This window comes from Lonchura striata, chromosome 6, assembly GCF_046129695.1.
Source record: "Lonchura striata isolate bLonStr1 chromosome 6, bLonStr1.mat, whole genome shotgun sequence".
In the NCBI taxonomy this organism is placed as follows: Eukaryota; Metazoa; Chordata; class Aves; order Passeriformes; family Estrildidae; genus Lonchura; species Lonchura striata.
The window spans coordinates 55,173,912-55,193,544 of NC_134608.1; the positions used below are offsets into that span (position 1 = coordinate 55,173,912).

The 19,633-nt window shown below is 43.9% G+C and overlaps 1 protein-coding gene across 1 annotated transcript; it reads left to right on the forward strand.

The window, feature by feature from the left end:
- Positions 1–1,742: 1,742 nt before the first annotated feature.
- Positions 1,743–4,805, forward strand: FGF4 (fibroblast growth factor 4). The gene is made up of 3 exons (XM_021528550.1): positions 1,743–2,046; positions 2,865–2,968; positions 4,629–4,805. Exons 1-3 carry the CDS (start codon positions 1,743–1,745, stop codon positions 4,803–4,805), a joined length of 585 nt encoding a protein of 194 aa, XP_021384225.1.
- The last annotated feature ends 14,828 nt before the right edge of the window (positions 4,806–19,633 follow it).

The window sequence follows — 19,633 nt, forward strand, 5'->3', positions numbered from 1 at the left end:
TGGCTTCAGGCTGTAAAGGACTTGAGTCACAAACCACTTTTCCCCCATCCCCTCGAAACACACTTTCGTATTAATTCAGGACCTTCCAAAATTGTCCTAATGTCTCCTCACCTGTTTGTGCTGAAAACCTGCGGAGGGCCGAGGTTTAAGCTATGGGAGGTGATAAAACATATAGGATTTGCTCGAAGCAAAGTAGTTCTCAACTGATGGGTTCAAAACTTTTCCTCCTTTAAAATACTGAGCTTCATTTCTAGGAACCTAAACCACATGAAGGGATTGCCTAAGAACAAATGCATCATTAAAACACGCGGCAGCATCGAATAAAAGATTAAATAGTAACCATTCTGTTAAAAAGTGCAGCAATACTTGCACGAGTGGCAGACTCTAAGCTCTGGAATAAACTTGTGTCACCACAGCCCCTGTCAGTAAAATGACCAAGTGGGAGCTTCACATGTCTGGTACTCCACATTTCTTAAAGGGATATTTAGAACCAAAAGCTTTACCGCTGCTTTTGAATACATGCTGCCTCTTTAAATGTTTTCGTCTTTATTAAAACCTTAGTCCTTTGTTTTGGGAAGTTTTTGATTGAGTTTTGTTGTGTTTTTTTGTTTGTTTGCTTGTTTGTTTTTTGCAAGTTCTTTCATTTTTCATTTCTTAAAACCTCCCATTCAAAAACTGTTTTGGCTTTTAATGAAGGGATTTTTTTTTCTGCATCCAGCAAACTGTAAACCATGTCGCTTGGATACAGCAAAAAGCTGAAATTCCACAGATTTACGTAGTCATACAATGTGTTGGGGGGAAAGTGTGCTGGGCATTCTTTGATTTTTGTGTCTTGCATTAGCATTTGTAAGCATTTGAAAAAGGGAAAAATATAAAGAAAGGACATATAAAGGGGAAAGAAAGAGAGGGAAAGAGAAAGAAAAAGAAAGAAAGAAAAAGAAAGAAAGGAAGAAAGGAAGAAAGGAAGGAAGAAAGGAAGGAAGAAAGGAAGGAAGAAAGGAAGGAAGAAAGAAAGAAAGAAAGAAAGAAAGAAAGAAAGAAAGAAAGAAAGAAAGAAAGAAAGAAAGAAAGAAAGAAAGAAAGAAAGAAAGAAAGAAAGAAAGAAAGAAAGAAAGAAAAAGAAAGAAGGAAAGAAAAAGGTTGCTGTGATGAACGTAAAATATGACCTTATCTTTTTAAAAGTTTGTGCTGTCCCTCTTGTTTAGCACCAGTGCTGCTTACCCTTTCCCTTCAAGACGCTTCAGAGCTGTTAAGCATCTAGGGGTGATAATTTGACTTTCAGCTAAGCCGGAGGGCTGCAGCAGACAGCAGTAGGTGGTGATGTAATAGGTACCAACGCACATGGATATATAAATGTCGTGGCTAGGGCTAAAGCGCTATGGCTGAGCAGCTATAGAAGAAGATCAGCACTTCAGACAAGACTCCTGGAGTTGAGATCAAGTTCAGAAGCTCTTGCTCCCGGGATTTCCTCTCCATGCAGCCAGCCCAGGGAAACCGCAGATCCTCAGGGGACTGAGCACTAAGCTCCCTCCCTCCCTCCCTCCCTCTCCGCTTTGCTTTCTGTTTTTTTTTTTTTTTCTTTTTAAATATTTTTTTTTCTGTTCGGCTTTTTGTTGGTTTTTTTTTGTTGTTGTTTTTTTTTTTCTTTTATTTTCTTTTTTCTCCCCTTCTTCGACCCTAGCATAAAGTGGGAGCTGGGGACAGAGCGTATTTTCGGAGCGAGCGGCGGCCCCTAAACCGGGATGCCTCTCCCCGCGGCGCTGCTGCCGGCGCTGCTCCTGGGGCTGCTGTGGCCGGGGGCGGTGCGTGGCCGGTCGCCCCCGGGTCGCGTCCCCGTCGGGCCCCGCCAGCGCCGCTGGGACACGGCTCTTTTCGCCCGCTCCGTCGCTCGCCTCCCGGCTGAGCGCCACGATGCCGCCCGCGACGGCGACTACCTCCTGGGCATCAAACGGCTGCGGCGCCTCTACTGCAACGTGGGCATCGGTTTCCACATCCAGGTGCTGCCCGACGGCCGCATCGATGGCATTCACAGCGAGAATCGATACAGTAAGCCGGCGACAAGTCCCGCGGAGGGGCAGGCGAGACGCTCCGCGCCCGCGGAACCGTCGGAGGGCAGTTCTGCAGGAGCGGGGCGAATGACCTGCCCGGAGAGTGGCGTGTCCCGAGAGGAGGGTGGGTGCGTGGCAGACCTCGGGCTTCCCTCAAAAGTGCGGCCGCCGGCAGCGCCGCGGGGCCGCGCCCCTCGGCTCCCCCGCGGGCGGCGGGAGCCCGGGGTAGCGGGGCGGCGGGGACCCCATCGGGAGCTCCGGAGCGGCTCGCCGGGCGCTCGGGAGGGGCTCGTGGGCGCTGCTCAGTGCCGCGTTGTCCCCTTGCCGCCGTCAGGCATCAGGTGTCGGGGTTGCCTCAACATCTGGAGGACCCGCAGTGCCGTGGGCCGCCCACTCCGAGAAGGGACTGGGGTGCGCCCAGCTCACCCCCCAAACTTGAAAAGCATCTGCCGGGGACTTAACCCCGTGGCCCCATGACTCTGATATCCAACTGAAACAATAAGATCTGGGAGCGGGGATATAAGCTGCGTGATGACAAATGTTTCATTTGCCCTAAGCTTATTTTAACCTTGCCTACACAAGAGGATGCCTGGGGGCAAAATAAAAATAGACGCTTAGCTAAAAGAAAAAGAGGTCCCAGCATGGGGCATAGGACAGCACATGGAGTATGAGGCTGGGGTTCTGTGGCCACCCACAGCAGTACTGGGATGTGGGGATCCACACTGGGGATGGCAGCCTGTGGGTGAGCGCAGCACTGTCACCACACACTCTAGGGCACACCCTTTTGTCCCCCTGATTTCTGTGTCTCCTGTATAGGTCTGCTGGAAATTTCTCCTGTGGAAAGAGGTGTGGTGAGCATATTTGGTGTCAAAAGTGGACTCTTCGTGGCCATGAATAGCAAAGGCAAACTCTATGGATCTGTAAGTAGCCACCGAGTGTGTGCCTGGGGAGGGGATGGTGGTCAGCTGGGGTGAGATGTGTGCATAGTGCTAAAAGCTCCCCAAGCTCCATCCTTGCCCCTCCTGAGTCGAGCAGCACAGAGCAGCCCTTTCTGCCTTGCCAGCAGAAGGTGTGCTGCCCAGTTATGCTGCTTACTGAGCTTTTGGAGTGAAACCCTCTCTTCTGCATTACACTTCCTTGGGTCTCACCCAACCATGGCTGCACATCTTGTCTACTTCATAGACCAACATATCAGTCATTTGTGTGGCAAGACCACAAGCTAGGCTTAGCCCATATATTCATTATATCTAAGTACAAGCAGCCTTAGGCAGGTGTGGCAGTCACTCCATCTCTCAGAGGGCACTTGAAATTGTGATCAGCCAGGCCCCACAAGTGACCCTTTATGATGTGGTGAATCAGTGACCTATTGATCACTCTTTGTTAATGCGCTTGAACAGACAGTCAGTTCCTGTGGCAGTTCAGCATCCTTGGGGTCTAAACTTCTGTTTAGGAGAAGGAAGATCCATTAGGAAGACAACACAGACCTTCTTTTATGTGGGTTCTTTGGAAAAGATAAAGACATCTTGTAAAATATACTTGAGGTGGACAATTACAGGGTGTATCTCTGCTCGTGTTAAGCTGTCTTCCTTCTTTTGAGTTCAGCTCTGTACAAGTGACTGTGATCAGCATAGTTTTAAACTCATGTTCCTGGCTCTCCTTTCTCATCCATGAATTTCCCATGCCATGTTCCCCAAGTGAAGAAACTTGGGCTGAGGAAGAGCCAAACTGTCAGAGTTAACTGGGGCATTTTCACATGAAGGCATGAAGTATCCAGGATTATTTTCTGGGCCATTGGTCCTGTTGTGGAGGATTATGCCTTATATAAAAGCCAGGCAGAATCAGTCACCAAAATGCTTTCTTAGGGATACTTCTATCTTGGTGTCCTGAGTAAAATAATCCCCAGTGCAGAGTTCAGTTTGGCAGGCTGAGGTCCCTCTCACAAACCCTGAGGTTTTAGCCCAACAATAAGAGATGAGTTCATTTGTCCCTTTCCAGATAAGACACTTTCAAGACCTGTCCCTCTTTGTATGTACTTGCAAATGAAACCACATCCATGAAAGGTTGCCTGCTGTCAGATCTGTTTTCCTGATCCATTAACCTAAGTTATCCAAACCCTACCTTAGATTTTAAATCTAAAGAAGCAAAAAATACTGTCCATGATGAGTGGCTTTAAAATGTCTCTCCTCAAGCAACATAAGAAAGTGCCAGTATTCTGGATTTTCTGAAGCCTCTCAGGCAATTTATTGCTGGTGGGACAGCCAGGAGCAATTCAATAAGCAGGACCATGGAACTGGGCTTGGGCCTTACCCACCTCAGCTCTGTTAAGGTGACCCTGTTCCTCCCGTGGGTGTCCTTCCCACCTTTAGGTGTATGTGCCTGGCCTGGGCACAGCATCCCTAATTGATCCTCTGGCTCCTGAGTCCTGTTTGAAGCTTCAGAGGCCACTTCAAAAGATTACTAAGTGGAGGGGGCTCACCTGCACATTTGCCCACAACACACCTTCTTACACCTGGTAGCAAGAATATTTCCACACCTGCTGTTTAAAATTCCTTCCCTCTCATTCCTTCCTTTTCATTTCAGGCCCATTTCAATGATGAGTGCAAATTCAAAGAGATTCTCCTGCCGAACAACTACAATGCTTACGAATCCAGGACTTATCCCGGGATGTACATAGCCCTGAGCAAAAATGGAAGAACAAAGAAAGGCAATAAAGTATCGCCCACAATGACAGTGACACATTTTCTTCCTAGAATTTGAGACATCTCCCTTCAGACCTACCTCAGCACAGGGGAAGACGCAGAAGAGAACACCTTTGGGGAAAAGAAACATGGTGCACTTTTACTGAAGAGTTTTATGCAAGAGTAGGTGTAAGATATTTAAGTTAATTATTTAAATGTGTATATATTGTCACAAAATTTATTTATAGTTACTTTTTTTAAAAATGTTAATCTCTGAAAACAAAACAAACCTCTAACCCAAGGTCTTTCATTTCATGGTGCAACAGTAGAAGTCTTCTGCTTCATGGTTTATTTAATTCAGTTGAGTTATCACAGGTGTGCTGCTACTCCATGTCCTAAGCCAGGTGACATCCAATTCCTCTCTCCCAAAGTTTTGCACTGTTTGTGTGTCGCTCGGTGTTTATTTCTGTACAGGTGTGAGCTTTGTTTGTTTGTTTGGGTTTAATGGTGGCTTTGTCCTCCCCTGAACGTTTTCCAAGCTGTCGGTGGCTCCCAGCACGGTTCCTGGCCGGGAGCAGGAGGTGCCAGGGTGGGATGCCAGATGCCAGCGTGGAGCCACACACAGTGCCTGATCCCCTTTGCTATTTCACTGCAGCAGGATTGCTTTACTCCAGCACAGGAGCACGGTGCTGCACAGCTACCCCACAAATCTGGTTTTAGATCCACCAGAGCTGAACTTTGAAGTGCCCTGCAGTCCATCTCCTCAGAGAGGCTGAAACACCTCAGCCAGCTCAGCAGGGCTGGGGTTTTCTCTGCAGATAAACCCTGTCCCTTAACGGGGGCTTTCATTTGGCACCATTGCTTGGCATGAGGCTAAAATACAACATCAGTCCCTCCCCCAGCAAATGCATTGTGGAACACATGCCAATGAACCAGCTCCACTTCACTCTAACCAAATTCCCTTTCTTATTTGGAGACTACATTCATTTTTCAAAGTGTGGGGAGCTCTATAACACTCCTAAGTTTTCTACATGGCAAAAGCATTTGCTGGATTGTTGCAAACACAAGCTCCACAGAAAATATTTAGATTGATGATGAGGAATTGAGGTTGGGTTGTGCTATTTATTATTTCTGCTGCAGTATTTGGAAGGAGAAATATGCTGCTTTTTTTTTTCTATCTCATTCCCTGACGAAGTTGGTTAATTTCTACCTCACTAACTCTCAAAACCAGTCTCATAACAAATTCTGCGTGGCAGGAAGGTGCCCACTTTCCTGCTTGGGCTTAAAGTTCTGGAGGAGGGCCTGGGGAACAATCATAATCCCAAATCTCTCTTTTTTCCATATGTAGCCAAAAGTATTCAGGATAGAGTCGGTTGCATCCTATTTGAGCCTTGTCACGTTTGAGCTATCTTTACCCAGTGATTTACTTTTAGTAAGGGTAATCATGGTGAAAATATTTGCAGGCAGCTGTCAGGCTGCAGTATTATATTGTGATGAAGTAATCCTATATTTTTCCTTATATATTTTGCAAGTGTAACTCATGTCTCTAATGTGATGAAGGAAAAGATAGATTTGATTATGGGGGAATCACTAAAAGGATTCATGTGTCTTTTTCATGGTTTTTTCTTCTTTTTTTTTCCTTTCTTTTTTTTTTTTTTTTTTGTTTTAATTTAAAATATACTTCATCTTTGGGGCATCAACATCTTAAGTGGGATCCAGGACTACCCACAATGTTTCATGACTAAGAGGACGTTTACAGATCATCTTCCAATCTAAACTAATTATTTCTGGCTACACAAATCCTTGATTCAGCTTTTTTTTCTTTTCCTCTTTACATTCCTACACAAAAACCTTGGTTCCTTTGTAATGGCATAGACCTGCCTGAATCCTCTACTTACACATGACCTTGAAGAGAAACTTAATTCACCAAAGTTCAGTAAGATCAGAGCAGACCAGGACCAGATCTTAAGGCAGCTGCCCTTGTAGAAAAATAACTAAGGAAAAGGAAATGTCATGCCTAAGGATTTTATTTTTTTTTTCCTGTAACACTGGGAATTTTCTTTACTTTCTATGTTTTCTATATGTGAGTAATCCTTGTGTATTTATCACCACTACCTCTGACAACTGATGATTTTGCTCCAGATTTCAGATAGCAAAATCAGACCACAAAGGTTCTTTCTGGAATAGTTATTATTTGCCACTTTTCACTTCATTAAATCCACAACCAATGGCCTCACATAAGATATGTTCAGAGGTAGCTGTTGTAAATTTTAAATATTGTGATGCAACCTTGATAACAATGTTATATGGTATGAGCTTTCACCATTTACCAGAATCTGTCTGTAGTTTTATACAGGTGCTGTTCAAGACTGTGGTGTATGTGCTGTGCACACTTAAATGCATAATAAATGATAAACGTTTACAATGCATGACACCTGATATTGATTTTTAACTCTTTATAATGGAATGCATGCAGCAAGGAAAGGAAGAAAAAAATGCCATTTCACTTTCCCAAAGCCTGGGGAGCCTTTGCACCTTTGCCAGCTACTGCAGGACTGACAGCCTGGATTTCTTACTCAGCTAAAGTTCCCCCTGCCAAAGCTGGAAATTGTCCAGGAAAGCCCAGCTCCAAGCTCAGTAACAGATATGCAGTCTTGCATCTGCCACATGCTGCTGCTCTCACTTGTGTTATTTCCCTGGTTATTAACAATGGCAGCATCCAAAATTAGTTGTCAGGGTCACAAACCAGCTGCAAGGTTTTTGTTACTCATTGTTAACGTTGCAAACAAACCTGATTGCCTGGTTTTGGCTCCACTGAGCGCTGGTTGCTCTCTCTATGAAGTGTGCTAACATCAATGCAAGAAACCTGTTTGGTTTGGGATAGGATCTTTATAAAATTAGTGTTCACACTCAGTACAAATGTACAGAATCTGAAGTGCTGCATGCCAGCACATGGTGAGATTAGGAAACATTTATTCACTGGAAGAGTGTTCAAAGCTCTCAAGGGAAGTGGTGGAATCACTGTCCCTGAAAGTGTCCAAAAAATGAGTAGATGTGGTGCTTTGTGATATGGTTTAGGGGACTTGGTGGTGTCTGGTTGAAGGTTGGGCCTGATGATCTTGGAGGCCTTTTTCAACTCTAATGACTGTGATTCTTTGGTACAACTTTTATTTGTAAATACTCAGGTGCACTTGCACACACATGTACACGTCATGTCCAACTCTCATGCTTTCAGTTTTACCCCTTCCCTATGACTAGGAAGGGTTTCATAATGGGAGAGACAACATTCAGTTTTGATTTTCCACTTCCTGACAGCCAAGGGAATTTGTCCAGCTCAGTAAGGACATACAAAACAGAAATCCAGACCCCATCATACAGACTTCTCCATTTTCTATGGAGGGATGCTCTTTTTTCTGTTCCTGGCAAAGGGGAAGGTGATGGATGAGCTGGGAATGTCCAGTGCCCTCACTATGAACAAGGGCAATTTCTCTCTAAAGTTGTACAGGCTCTATAAATATGTGGCACAGGTGGAGTTTTTATAACTGCACAAGTATAGCTGCAGTGTATTTAATGTTGCTATGAATAGAGGCAGAATAAATAGGCAGGCAGACATAAGAATTTCTCATAACTAACTTTTTTGTTTACAATGTTCTAAAAAGAACAAACACAAATTTATCACTGCCAGGGCTGCCAAAATTATAACAAAAAGTTGTCGCCAGGGCTAAAAAAATTTTTGCAGCCTTGGGGATGAAATTTTACCAATTACAATTTTAGGACTGGAGAAAAATCCTAAGGCTTGGCTGTTAGGAAGGTGAGATTTCAGGACAGTAGCTTTGCAGGTTCATAGGACCTGGACTGCTGGTGCTGCACATGTGTCCTACCACAGGTAAATATAAGGGCCCCCACAGATGGAGCAGCTTGAGATGTCAAAGAGGACTCCAGAGAAAATTTTCTCCTCTAGCATCACCCATTTTTTGCTTCATTGCTAAGCCAGCTTTCATAGAATCATAGAATGAATCACAGAATCATAGAATCTTTGAGTCATAGAATGGTTTGGCTTGGAAGGGATCTTAAAATCCACCTTGTTCCAAATCCTCTGCCATGGGCAGGGGCACCTTCCTCTAGACAAGGGTGCTCAAAGTCACATCCAACCTGGACTTGAACACTTCCAGGGATGAGCTTTCCTCACATTACCCTTTGAGGTAGTAAAATCAATGCATTAAAGGTAAAAATCAATTTTAACTCTCTGAAAGAAGGCACTGATATGTCACGGGCTGCAACATTTCTGAGACAGCTGAAAGCATTGCCATGGCCAAGGTTCCTGCTACCCACTGAACATTTTTCTGCATGGAACAACCAAAAACCTTTCCTGAGGATGGGTTCTGCCAGCCAGGCAGATTTCCCTCCACCCAGGGATGATCCAGCCTGTGGGATAACCAAAAGGGGAACTGTGCCAGCCTGGCCCATCACTGTGCCCTTGTTCACCAGGCGAAGGACAGAGACTCCAAGCCCCATCCTTCGTTTGCAACCTTGCCCGTGTTAAACAGTCCGTGCTGAGCTTTTTGTGACTCACCCGTGACATCTCCCAAATTGTCTGTATCTGATCTGCGCTAGTAAAAATCAGCATGACAAAACACTGCCTTGTATATAAATAGCCACAGGTTTTTCAGAGCAGTCACGGAGTTTATGGTGCCAGAGTGAGCTGTTCACACTTTACCACTTGGTTTCCACCGCAGCCTGTGAACTGACCATGCAAGTGGCCAATTAAAGGCACTATGTTAGGGCTGAGGAGGCTTTTAATAATGACTAGTGAGCACTGCATCGAGAGAGTTGAAAGGAATTCCCTGAAACGCTGTAGTTCCCTTTATATGACACAAAGTACTGTTGCTTGCCAAGCACAGATGAGAACAGATTTTTAATGTGGAAAAGCCAGTGTGAGGTTGAAAAAAAACCCCAAAACAACCCCACCAAAACAAAACCACCCCAGTTCTCCTTCTACTAAAGAATCTAAAAATGGATGGCATGGTGCAAAATCATAATGCCAAGCTGCTATCAGGAAATACAAGAAAAAAGAGGGACACAACACGATTTCTATTTCCTGCGTATGTCATGATTTCCAGACTTCAGACAAGAAATATTTCCCTGAACCATTTGGTTCAAAAATTTGATTACTTAAAAATATCATCCAAGAAGTGTCTACCACCAGTCACTTCAGGCAAAGAGCTACTTAATGCAAAACAATGTCACTTGCTTACATCATAATTTTCATCATAAGTTCCAAGACCAGGTTGGATGGGGCTTAGAGCAGCCTGGGTAGTGTGTCCCTGGAAGGTGTCCCTGCCCATGGCAGGAGATGAAATGAGATGGGCTTTAAAGTCCCTTCCAACTCAAAACATTCCATGATTCCGTGCTCCTAAACACCATCCAGTCCAGCACCATCTCATGGGCAGGGACACCTTCTACTATCCCAGGTTGCTCCAAGCCCCTTCCTGGCTTTGGATGATTCCAGGGATGGGGCAGCCACAGCTTCTCTGGGCAACCTGTGCCAGGGTCTCACCACCCTCACAGGGAATAATTTCTTCCCAATATCCCATCTAACTCTGCCCTCTTTCCATTTAAAGCCATTCCTCCTTGTCCTGTCACCTTGTCCCCTTGTCCAACGTGCCTCTCCATCTCTTCCAAAGCCCCTTTAGGAAGGGACTCTAAGGTCTCCCTGGAGCCTTCTCTTCTCCAAGGGGAGCAACAGCAAGATCCAGCCCTTCCCTCCTGAATGCTCAACCAGACTCCATGAAGTGTGACAAAGATGGTGAGCACCCAAAACTTAACTCAGCTGCAGCTGTGTGGTGGGTATAAACAACTGATAATGACAAGCACTACCAAAAATCATGCCAGGAAGGTTTCAACCTGGGCAGTTTACATTAATTCAGCTTTTTGATACTAACATCCCTGTGCTTTTAGCTCCTTGTTTCCAAGCTGTCATAGTCTTCAAAATATGTTCATTACTACATCAAAATTTGTGAGAGATGAAGATTCTGGGTTTGCAAGAACATGAGGTCAGTCAGCTTGGGGCTGAACAAAACAAAATGAGGAATGGGTGCTCATTTATTGAACATCCTCCATACTAGGCACTGAAAGAGACAGAACTCCTGACAAAAAAAAGTGGTGAAGGACCAGATTTTAGTGTCAAAGCAGGTTTAATTTAGTTTTTCTTAAATTCTGAGTGCTGGATTGACCTTGGGTTACTTCTAGTGTCATTCTATGTGTGTACATGCAATTGCATTTTATTAGTAATCATACAATTTTATTGTGGGTAGATATAGGAGTACCCATCCTCTATGACTCCCCAGGCTGTGTTGACCTCCACTATCGTTCATTCACACTGCTCCATATAGGTTAAAGAAAGTGATTTAGTGATGTTTGTACCAATTACCATATTCCAGACTCAAATTGGTTGCTAATCAGGTTACCTCTGAAGTACAAATCAGATCTTTATCAGCTTAAAGGTATTTGGCAAGTGTCAAAACCACTTGGTAAAACTCGGTGGTTTCTGGGGAGCTACTATTTACATACTTTTTCATTATCTCTGCAGCCACATCTGTTTGCTTCCATGCCTTCCCGAAAGGTGTTTGTAGTGCTGGCTGGGGCCCATACAGCTGGTGAATGTCACTGAGGGGAAGGGTGCCTGGGAGGAGAAAAGCATGACAAGCACCACCTGCAGAACAAGTATCCCTTAGAGACAGGAGAGACCACAACCCTGTGGAGACCTCCTTAAAGGAGATCAGAAGGAATGTCCAGCCATGCACCTCTGAGTGATGGCTGCTTGAGGGCTCATCCATGAGGAGTATTTTGGAGCTTTTGGTGGACAAACCTTTTATAAACTCTTTCTCTTGGCCAGATGGAACCAAGATCCCTGCTCTGATCCCTGTCTAGGGTGGGGATTGTCCCAGGCTGGCTTGTGGCTGAGCAGCACAGTGGTGTGGGTGCCATTCTCAGGGCTCCTTCATCAGCAAGCCAAGGCTGCTCCAGGGCCTCTCCATGCCCAATACCAACACTAAAACCCAGTACTGTGATGGTCCTTTTCCATTCCCTTTCCCACCTGGCCCCGTGGCAGGGCAGCCCCAGCAACCAGGAAAGACTCAGCTCCTCCACCAAGAGTGAGTACCGCTGCTTGCCAGGCTGGGACACCTCTCTCCTCTTCCTCCTGGAGGGAGGGAGACCACTGTGCTCCAAACCTTTCCCCTTTCTGGGAATGGGCTTGTAACAGCCCCTTGCTGTTACAGTTCTTCCATCCCAAATCCCGCTCCGAGGCACCCTGATGCTGCCGGGAGCAGGAGCTCAGCCACGAGGAGTTGCACATTAACCCGGGCAGTTAGCTCCCTATCTCCCCTGTGTGCTCTCACTCTGGAGCCAGAGTGTCTTTCCTTCAATGAGCCCTGAGATAAGGGCTGATGTCCCCGGGCACAGACGCTGCAGCCCTGGGGTTACTCCAGTGCAACAACCCCAGGTCTCCTGCAGTGTGCTCCAGGAACCTGAGCAAGAGTGACCTGCCGACAGAACTTTAGCTGCAATTTATTACAGCTTTTCCACAGCTCCTAGACAAGATTACTTTGCTTTTTGCCTTGGCTTTGACCTTCCTCTGCCAGGGCAGGGTGACTGGCACTGCCTTTCCCCAGAAGCCCTGCCTGAGCCCAGCTTCCTCCTCACATTGAGCCCAGAAATATCCCCCATCCAAGCCAACACCCTTCCTTCTTCCACATCCTGTTTTGACACATTTACACACTCCTCCTTTGACTTTCTACCACCTTTCCTGATGTTTTTCAGTTGCGTTCTCTCTGATCACCTTCAAGTTCTCTCCCATTTTTTTCTACAGCTTGAACTCCTTTGTGTAGCTTTTATTCTGGAGACTTTATGCACCATATTAAGGCCAAAGACACTCAAGGACAAAGACACTTAAGTTTTACCCAAGCATTGGCCTGGACCTGCCTGCTGGCCAGGCAGGGTCAGAAGAGCAGTGATGCAAACCCTGCCAACGTGGGAGCGACTCATACTTGCATGCAGCCCCATGACTCAGATTTGTTCCTGCAGATGTTAATATGCATGGACTGCCTGCTATGTTCTTGTCAGGGTGGGTTTGTTTTCACAGAATCACAGACTCATGAGATGATTTGGGTTGGAAGGAACCTTTAGAGGTCATCCAGCCCAATGAGCAGGATCTTCAATGTCCAATGAGTCCAATCTTCAACAGAATCACATTCCTCAAAGGCCCTGACCTTGAGAGTTCCCAGCAATGGGGCATCTACAGCCTCCCTGGGCAATCTGTGCCAGTGGTTCACTGCCTTCATTTTAAAGAAGTTGCTCCTCATATTTAGTCTGAATCTACCCTGTTTAAGTTTAAAACTCTTTGTTTCTGCTCTGGTCAGTATCTGTATCTGCCCTCAGTTTTCATCTTTGGCAGTAAATTGTCCTTTTCAGTTTAGCATGGAGCTTCCGACTAGCCCATATTTCATTGCCCGTGTATCTCCTTTCCCTCAGTCCTTTGCAGTTTCTCTCCCCACGTCTCAGGGCTGCAGAGGTGACCAAGCAAATGTTGAGCCAGCCATGGCCAAGCTCAGCCTGTGAGGAGTTCAACACATCCCTCTGAAGAGCAAGGTGTACCAGTCACGAACCCTGATGGAAGGGGAACTAGAACACCAAGAGTCTGCTTACTACCAGAAGGGCATAAAAATCAGGTTGTTCATGCTCTCTGATAAGTTATCAGATGTGATTCACTGGGCTGTATCTGTTTTAGCAATCGCAGCATGGGCATTTCAGCACAGGGTTTTTCAGCATGCTTAGGGTGGTCAAGGAAAAACACTTAAGTGTTTATAGAGCTATGTAAGTTATAAATATATCTGTGATAGTCTCATGCCCTGCAGAGGAGGCATGCCCTGATGGGATAATGACAGCATACTGTGTTTTCATCAGAAAGGTATCTACATAGATGGCCACCTCACGTGGCTTTGTGTTCAATAGGGATTGATAGTGATTGTGTTGGAAGGAATCTGATTGCTGCTGAAGTCAGATCTATAAATGGAAACTCAAGAAATCACAGAGTAAGATAAAGTCCTACTACAAGGTCTTTGACCTTGAGGGTCATAAATCTAGCATCTTTTGCAAATCTTTAGAAATACAAATCACATCCAAGGCAGTGATTTATTTTAAAATAATTCTTGCTATTTCTTTTGTTCATTTAAGTATACATATAAACAGAAACACACCATTTAAATTATTTAATGGGTATGGTAGCCATAAATAACATTGAGAAATAATTCATGGAGTTGATGCTTTGGATTCATGATTAGTAAATAGTAAAGAATGTGACTTCATGGAATAAGATGATGTAATGTGATTATTCCTCAGAGTGTACTAGACTAGAGCTTATTCAGTAAATGTTATGATTTTGGAATATATCTTAGTCCAAAATATGGATTAAAGGAGTAAACACAAGCACAAAAGTTAATGTGATGGAAGTCTGTCAAAATATTCCTTGAGATTATAAATTCAGACATTTCATTTCAGTCTTGGACTTTTACACTTTTATTATCAAATAAATACCACAATGGCAATGTTCACATTAGAAATAAGGCTGTAATTACCACTTCTAAAAAAAGTCCTCCTTTGCAACCTGTGTGACTCTAATAATAAAATAATTATCACATATCATTAGGAATTAATCAGGACCCTGAAAGCCTCAGCTTACTCTTAGTCACACTCTTAGGTGCAGCAAAGTGAACAACAGGAAAAATATATTTAAAGCTCTTTGCAAATAAAGGCTGAAAAATCACTGAATGCCCATTCAGGTAGATCCGGTGTAAAAAGGAACTCCTGGTACTCTGTGCTTGCAAGTCAGGTGAGACTGAATAGTGGCCTCACAGGATGAGGGAAGGCATCTGCTTGGAATCATTATTAGTTTATTAAATTATTAGTTTAAAGCTCAAGTTTTAAATAAGTTATGCTCTTCTGCTTAATGATGTCAGAAAATAAATAAGGCTACCAGTGCAGGCATTGAATGGCCCACACTGAATTAGAGTGTAATAGTCATGGAAACATTCTGACTTTTACAGATAGGTAAACAGATGCAGAAATAAGGACCAGATATACATTTAATAAAAAAGTGTGGGTACTCATGTGGGTGTCAGAGTTGCAGAGTGAAAATCAGCACATTCCCTTCTCCTCGTGACATAAATCTGAGGTTTCTTTCAATTAGATTTCTGGAAGATGACTCAGTACAAATTTGCATTTATTCATTGTTTGCACTCTCCAGAAATTAATTAAGAAAAATACAGAAGCAAACATGCATTTGCCTTGCCAATTTGTTTAGATTCTATTCATAGGAGCACCAAACATGCTGTCCCCTTGATTGTGCAGAGCCCCACTCCCTTTGCAGGTCTACCAGGGACAGCTGGGCACCCACTGCACAGGGTGCTGCGTTCACAGAATTACCCTTGCATGTGACTATCAATAAAAATATTTCTTTGTGTTGGTGGTGGGAGTGCACTGAAGGACATATTCCTTGATAAAAGGGAAGAGTGAATGAACTGGCACTCATAAATCTATGTTTAAGGCAGATGCAGCACAGGTTGTTTATAGAGGGTCACAAAAATACAACAGCCACAGTCCTGTGATTGTGTCTGTAGATGTAAACACACATTTAAAAACACCTCTGCTACTTATCAACATCTATTCATTTTTCACCTGTCATGGGCATCTACAAAATTTCACTGAAGTTCACAATTCTTTTCAAAATGGTGGCAAATCTACTCAATATTTCTGTTAAAGAAAATGTTAAAAAACAGTCAGTGCTAATTCATCTTATATTTGACACAAGCACTCAAAAAATTGAGCTGTTCTAGAAGTCTGTATAGGGACACACAGCCTCAAGAGATTTTTGTGTCTTTCCCATAAAATTTTGGTAAATAAAATCCACTTGGAAGTTAGTGGAAGTAAAAAGTAAATCTAATACAGTTTTGGGTGGTTTTTTTTTGTTTTTTTTTTTTTTTTTTAAGAAATAGAAGGCCACAGCAATGTTGGTAATAAGATGATGTGCAACAAAGAATAATCAGTGGTAAAAACACTCCTTTTTTTCCTGCTAAGGAGATTACAAGGTTATAATTTGTAAAATAAGCATATTCCTGTTAATTAAATTAAGGACTTGGGTTGCATAAGCAAATATCAATCACAGGAGAGAAAGAGGTAGAGGGATGCTGAGTTTCACACATAATTTGTTTCTGACTACTTAGCAGGGCTATGACAGACATTCGCTAAGTAGAAAGCAAACATTTACTATTTAGTTCTCCTTTGCAGCTACCACCTACAAGCCTCTATTAGCAGAAGCTGCCTCCTTTGGCAGAGAGGATGGTTTGTTGTTAAAATTTTTCCCTGTGATGGCTTTAAAAGAGCATTTGCTGCTAATTCAAAGATGTGACAGCTAATTAACAAACATACTCTTATGCTTTTATAAGTTGCAGAAGAGTTTATCTTGCAGCCCTGGCTCAGGTTTTCTGGAGTGAGTAGGGATCCTTCTACTGCCTTCACTGAAGTCAAGCCCTAAATCAGATGCTGGAAAGGAAATACATCCAGCATGTGCCCCATCCCATGGGTGTCCTGCTGTTCATCTTGCTGGGATCACACCCATTTCAGACAAAATGGCAAAACGAGCCCTACTCCCCCAAGGGAGGGGGGAGCTCCTTTTGGGATTCATGGCTCCACACCCCACTTCCAAACTTGCAGCCTCTGCTGGCTGCACTCAACAAGGGCCCTTGTCTGGGGAGGCATTAATGCCACTCTGCCAAATGCCAGCTCCAAGTGGCACAGCCCAAACAAAGCAGGAGGAATGCTGTGTCATGGCATGGGCTGCTAGCTGCCAGGGCATGAGAAAACAACAGAGCCACTCCAGCTGAGCTCCTGAGGAGTGTGTTCCTTGGAAGGAAAAGGAAAAGGGGGAGGGAGGATGGGAACTGGCACTTTGAAAACCTGTCTAAACAAACGTATGGCACTTTCCTGTTCTTTATGTTTCAAAAATTAGAAGAGAAAATGTGAGATTCTTTCATTTGTGTGTTTGCTAAAAAAAAAAAAAAAAGTTGCAATGGGTGAACAATGTAAAAAAAAAGGCATTAAAGGTCTTATTTAGATGGAGATTTTAGACCACCCTGAGTACACAGAGACAAGAGACGACGAAGTGCTGTTGCACATTTTGTCATATAAACAATGTTTTAATTGTCTAAGCGTCCATCCATTGTATTTTATTTCTCTCCTGGGGCAAATCCAATGGAGTAATTAACCACAATGCTCTTGGCCAAAGGGTAGCAGATTTGAGATGAGCTCAGATGTGGACTCACTGAACTGATGACTGGAATATGGCACTTACTACTTGACCAGCCTTAGTATCAGAAGAAGGAAAGAAAGCAAATGTGATGCCTGTTTTCAAAAGGAGTCAAGGGAAGGCTATTAAAAAAATAAAAATCAGTAAATAATTTGCACCGGATACCTTGCTTGAAACCCTAATGGGGAAAAAAAAAATTGTAACCTTCGTTTCAAAAAGTCCCTCTAACAAATATTGCCCGAGGCTGAAGAATTACTCTGTACATTCCTTTTTGTCTTGGTCTGTAGTTATCTGTAGCCAACTGCAGCCAAATTCACATGATCCTGCACTAAACTCATCTTTAACCTGGCTCATTCCAGCCAAACTTAGGTCCTTGCAAATCTCCCCAGACAGATTCTTCCAGTTAGGGCAAAATATCTGAAGTATGTTGAACACCAAGGTTCTGTCCTTAACCAATCCCTAAACCAGCTGCTTCTACGTAAAACCCAACTGAAAATCAGAAAAACCGTCAATCTGGAAAATGATGTCCTGTGAAGTAAACTCTAATGTTTAACACAGCAATCTTAAAGCCTCAAACCTCTTGAGGCAGGGATTGGCACCAGGCAGCATGACCAAAACAGCATTTACCAGGCAGGAGGTGGCCAACTCTCTAAATCAATCAGTGTCCCAAATACAATGGCATTTTCCCCCCAAGATTTAAAAAAGCAGTGATGGTCATTCCCACTTCTGGTGAGAACATGCATTTTGCTTTTGAGCTGTGACACAAAGAGAATTGCTTCTATAACATTAGAGTTTTTGAATGACAATGATGTTTTGTCACTCTTTCCATACACTAAAGTTGAGTCTAGAAGTAAAAGGTAATTAAATACAGGGACTGAAATTTGTAAGATTTGTGTCCACACCAGTTCCAGCCCATCTCCTTTGATTTCCTCAGCTCTTTCATAGTGGGCTGGGGGCATCTGGCACCACAGCCAAGCCTTCCTGTGCTCCTCAGTGGGGCTGGAATGGGCTTCCAAGGACAAATGCTGAACCCTGGCCCTGACCATTGCCCCAGCAACACTGCAAAACCTGTGGGGCCAGATTGCTTATTCTTTGAAGGTAAGGAAGAAATGAATGAAACCATCACCAATGCAAGGTAACAACGTACAATTTGAGGCAAGCTGAGGAAGGAGAGTGGTCTTTCAGAGCATCCTGCTGGCCTTTTGTAGAGCCAGCTGTGAGGCCTGGTGGCAGCAAGGTGTCCAGGCTTCCAGATGTGCAGGTGCAAAGATTGCAGACATCAAAAGCACTGATGTTCATATCCATTACCTGAGCACCACCCTTCTGTATTTCAAAGGGAAACCAGCTGAACTTTCTCTGTAATCACCACCTTGTGACATCCCTTTAATCAACCAGATTGTACAGGACCTTGGTGTCAGCCAAATAAAGAGGGTGTTGGCATTTTATTTTCCTCTGCTAGGATCCCTCCCAGCTCTGTTCTTCCTGTGGGGAATTCACCCAGGTTATCCTGCAGCATTGAGGGAAAAGGCAAAGCCAGCAAAGCCACCACAGGGTATGGTGGGCAAAGCCATGGTCAAGAATTGGAAATGTTGGGAGAAGGCCAGGCTAAAATCTCAGGATAAGGGGAAGCATGAGCTGACAAACTCCTTGCAACTGCATTTGGCATTTTTTAATTTGGTTATGTTGTTTACTGGAATTTAAGAACTCACCTCTTGGCTCAGGATGATTGAATGTGCCATGACAGCAACAAATAGGATTTAGTAAATTGCCCACAGAGATTTGATTACTTTGACTAATTAATTAACATGTGATTGCTTGTTCAAACAGTAGTCAGTGGAGATTTTCCAACATGAACCTAGGTCTGTGACTGGTACCAGTCTCAAAGAGAAAGACTGCTGAAATTTCTGTATTTAGGATGTGCATATACATTGTATTTCCTCCCAAGTGGATCCCTAACTCATACCCTGGCATTTCTGCCTTGGGTGAGCAACCTGCACATTTAAATAAGGCTCTGTGCTGTGCTTCTAAAGTGTTTCTGATCAACCACCCACACAAACAATATTTTTTTCTCCATGGTGTGTGGAGAAAATAGTTTGGCTATTACATTTGTAATGGTCACTAATTCAATGGGTAAAAATATGTGAGTGAGCGGCTCTATGTCACTTAATCTTTCCCTTGCTTACACTACAGTAGCAGAGAATCAAGAAGGGGCAGAGGGTTTCTGTAGACAGGAGATTTAAGGCCCAGAGGAGCCTTAACAAGACCCACACGACGTCTAACAAAACTATTGAGAAAGTATCTTGTCCTGTGGTTCTGTGGTTGAGAAATTAATTACAGAATTAGCTCCTACTTGCTGCATAGCATTGCAGAAAGGAGGCTCACTCTTTAAACTCTTTTTCTCTCTTCTGTAATCCCTCAAGTAACTCAAAACTGTAAGCCAGCTGTAAACAGGGTATCTGTCCATAATATTTCTGAGATATGTGACCTGTCTCATGCCCCTGTTATGACTTAGAGCAATTTTCAATTTTCTGGTTGGGAAAACTGTA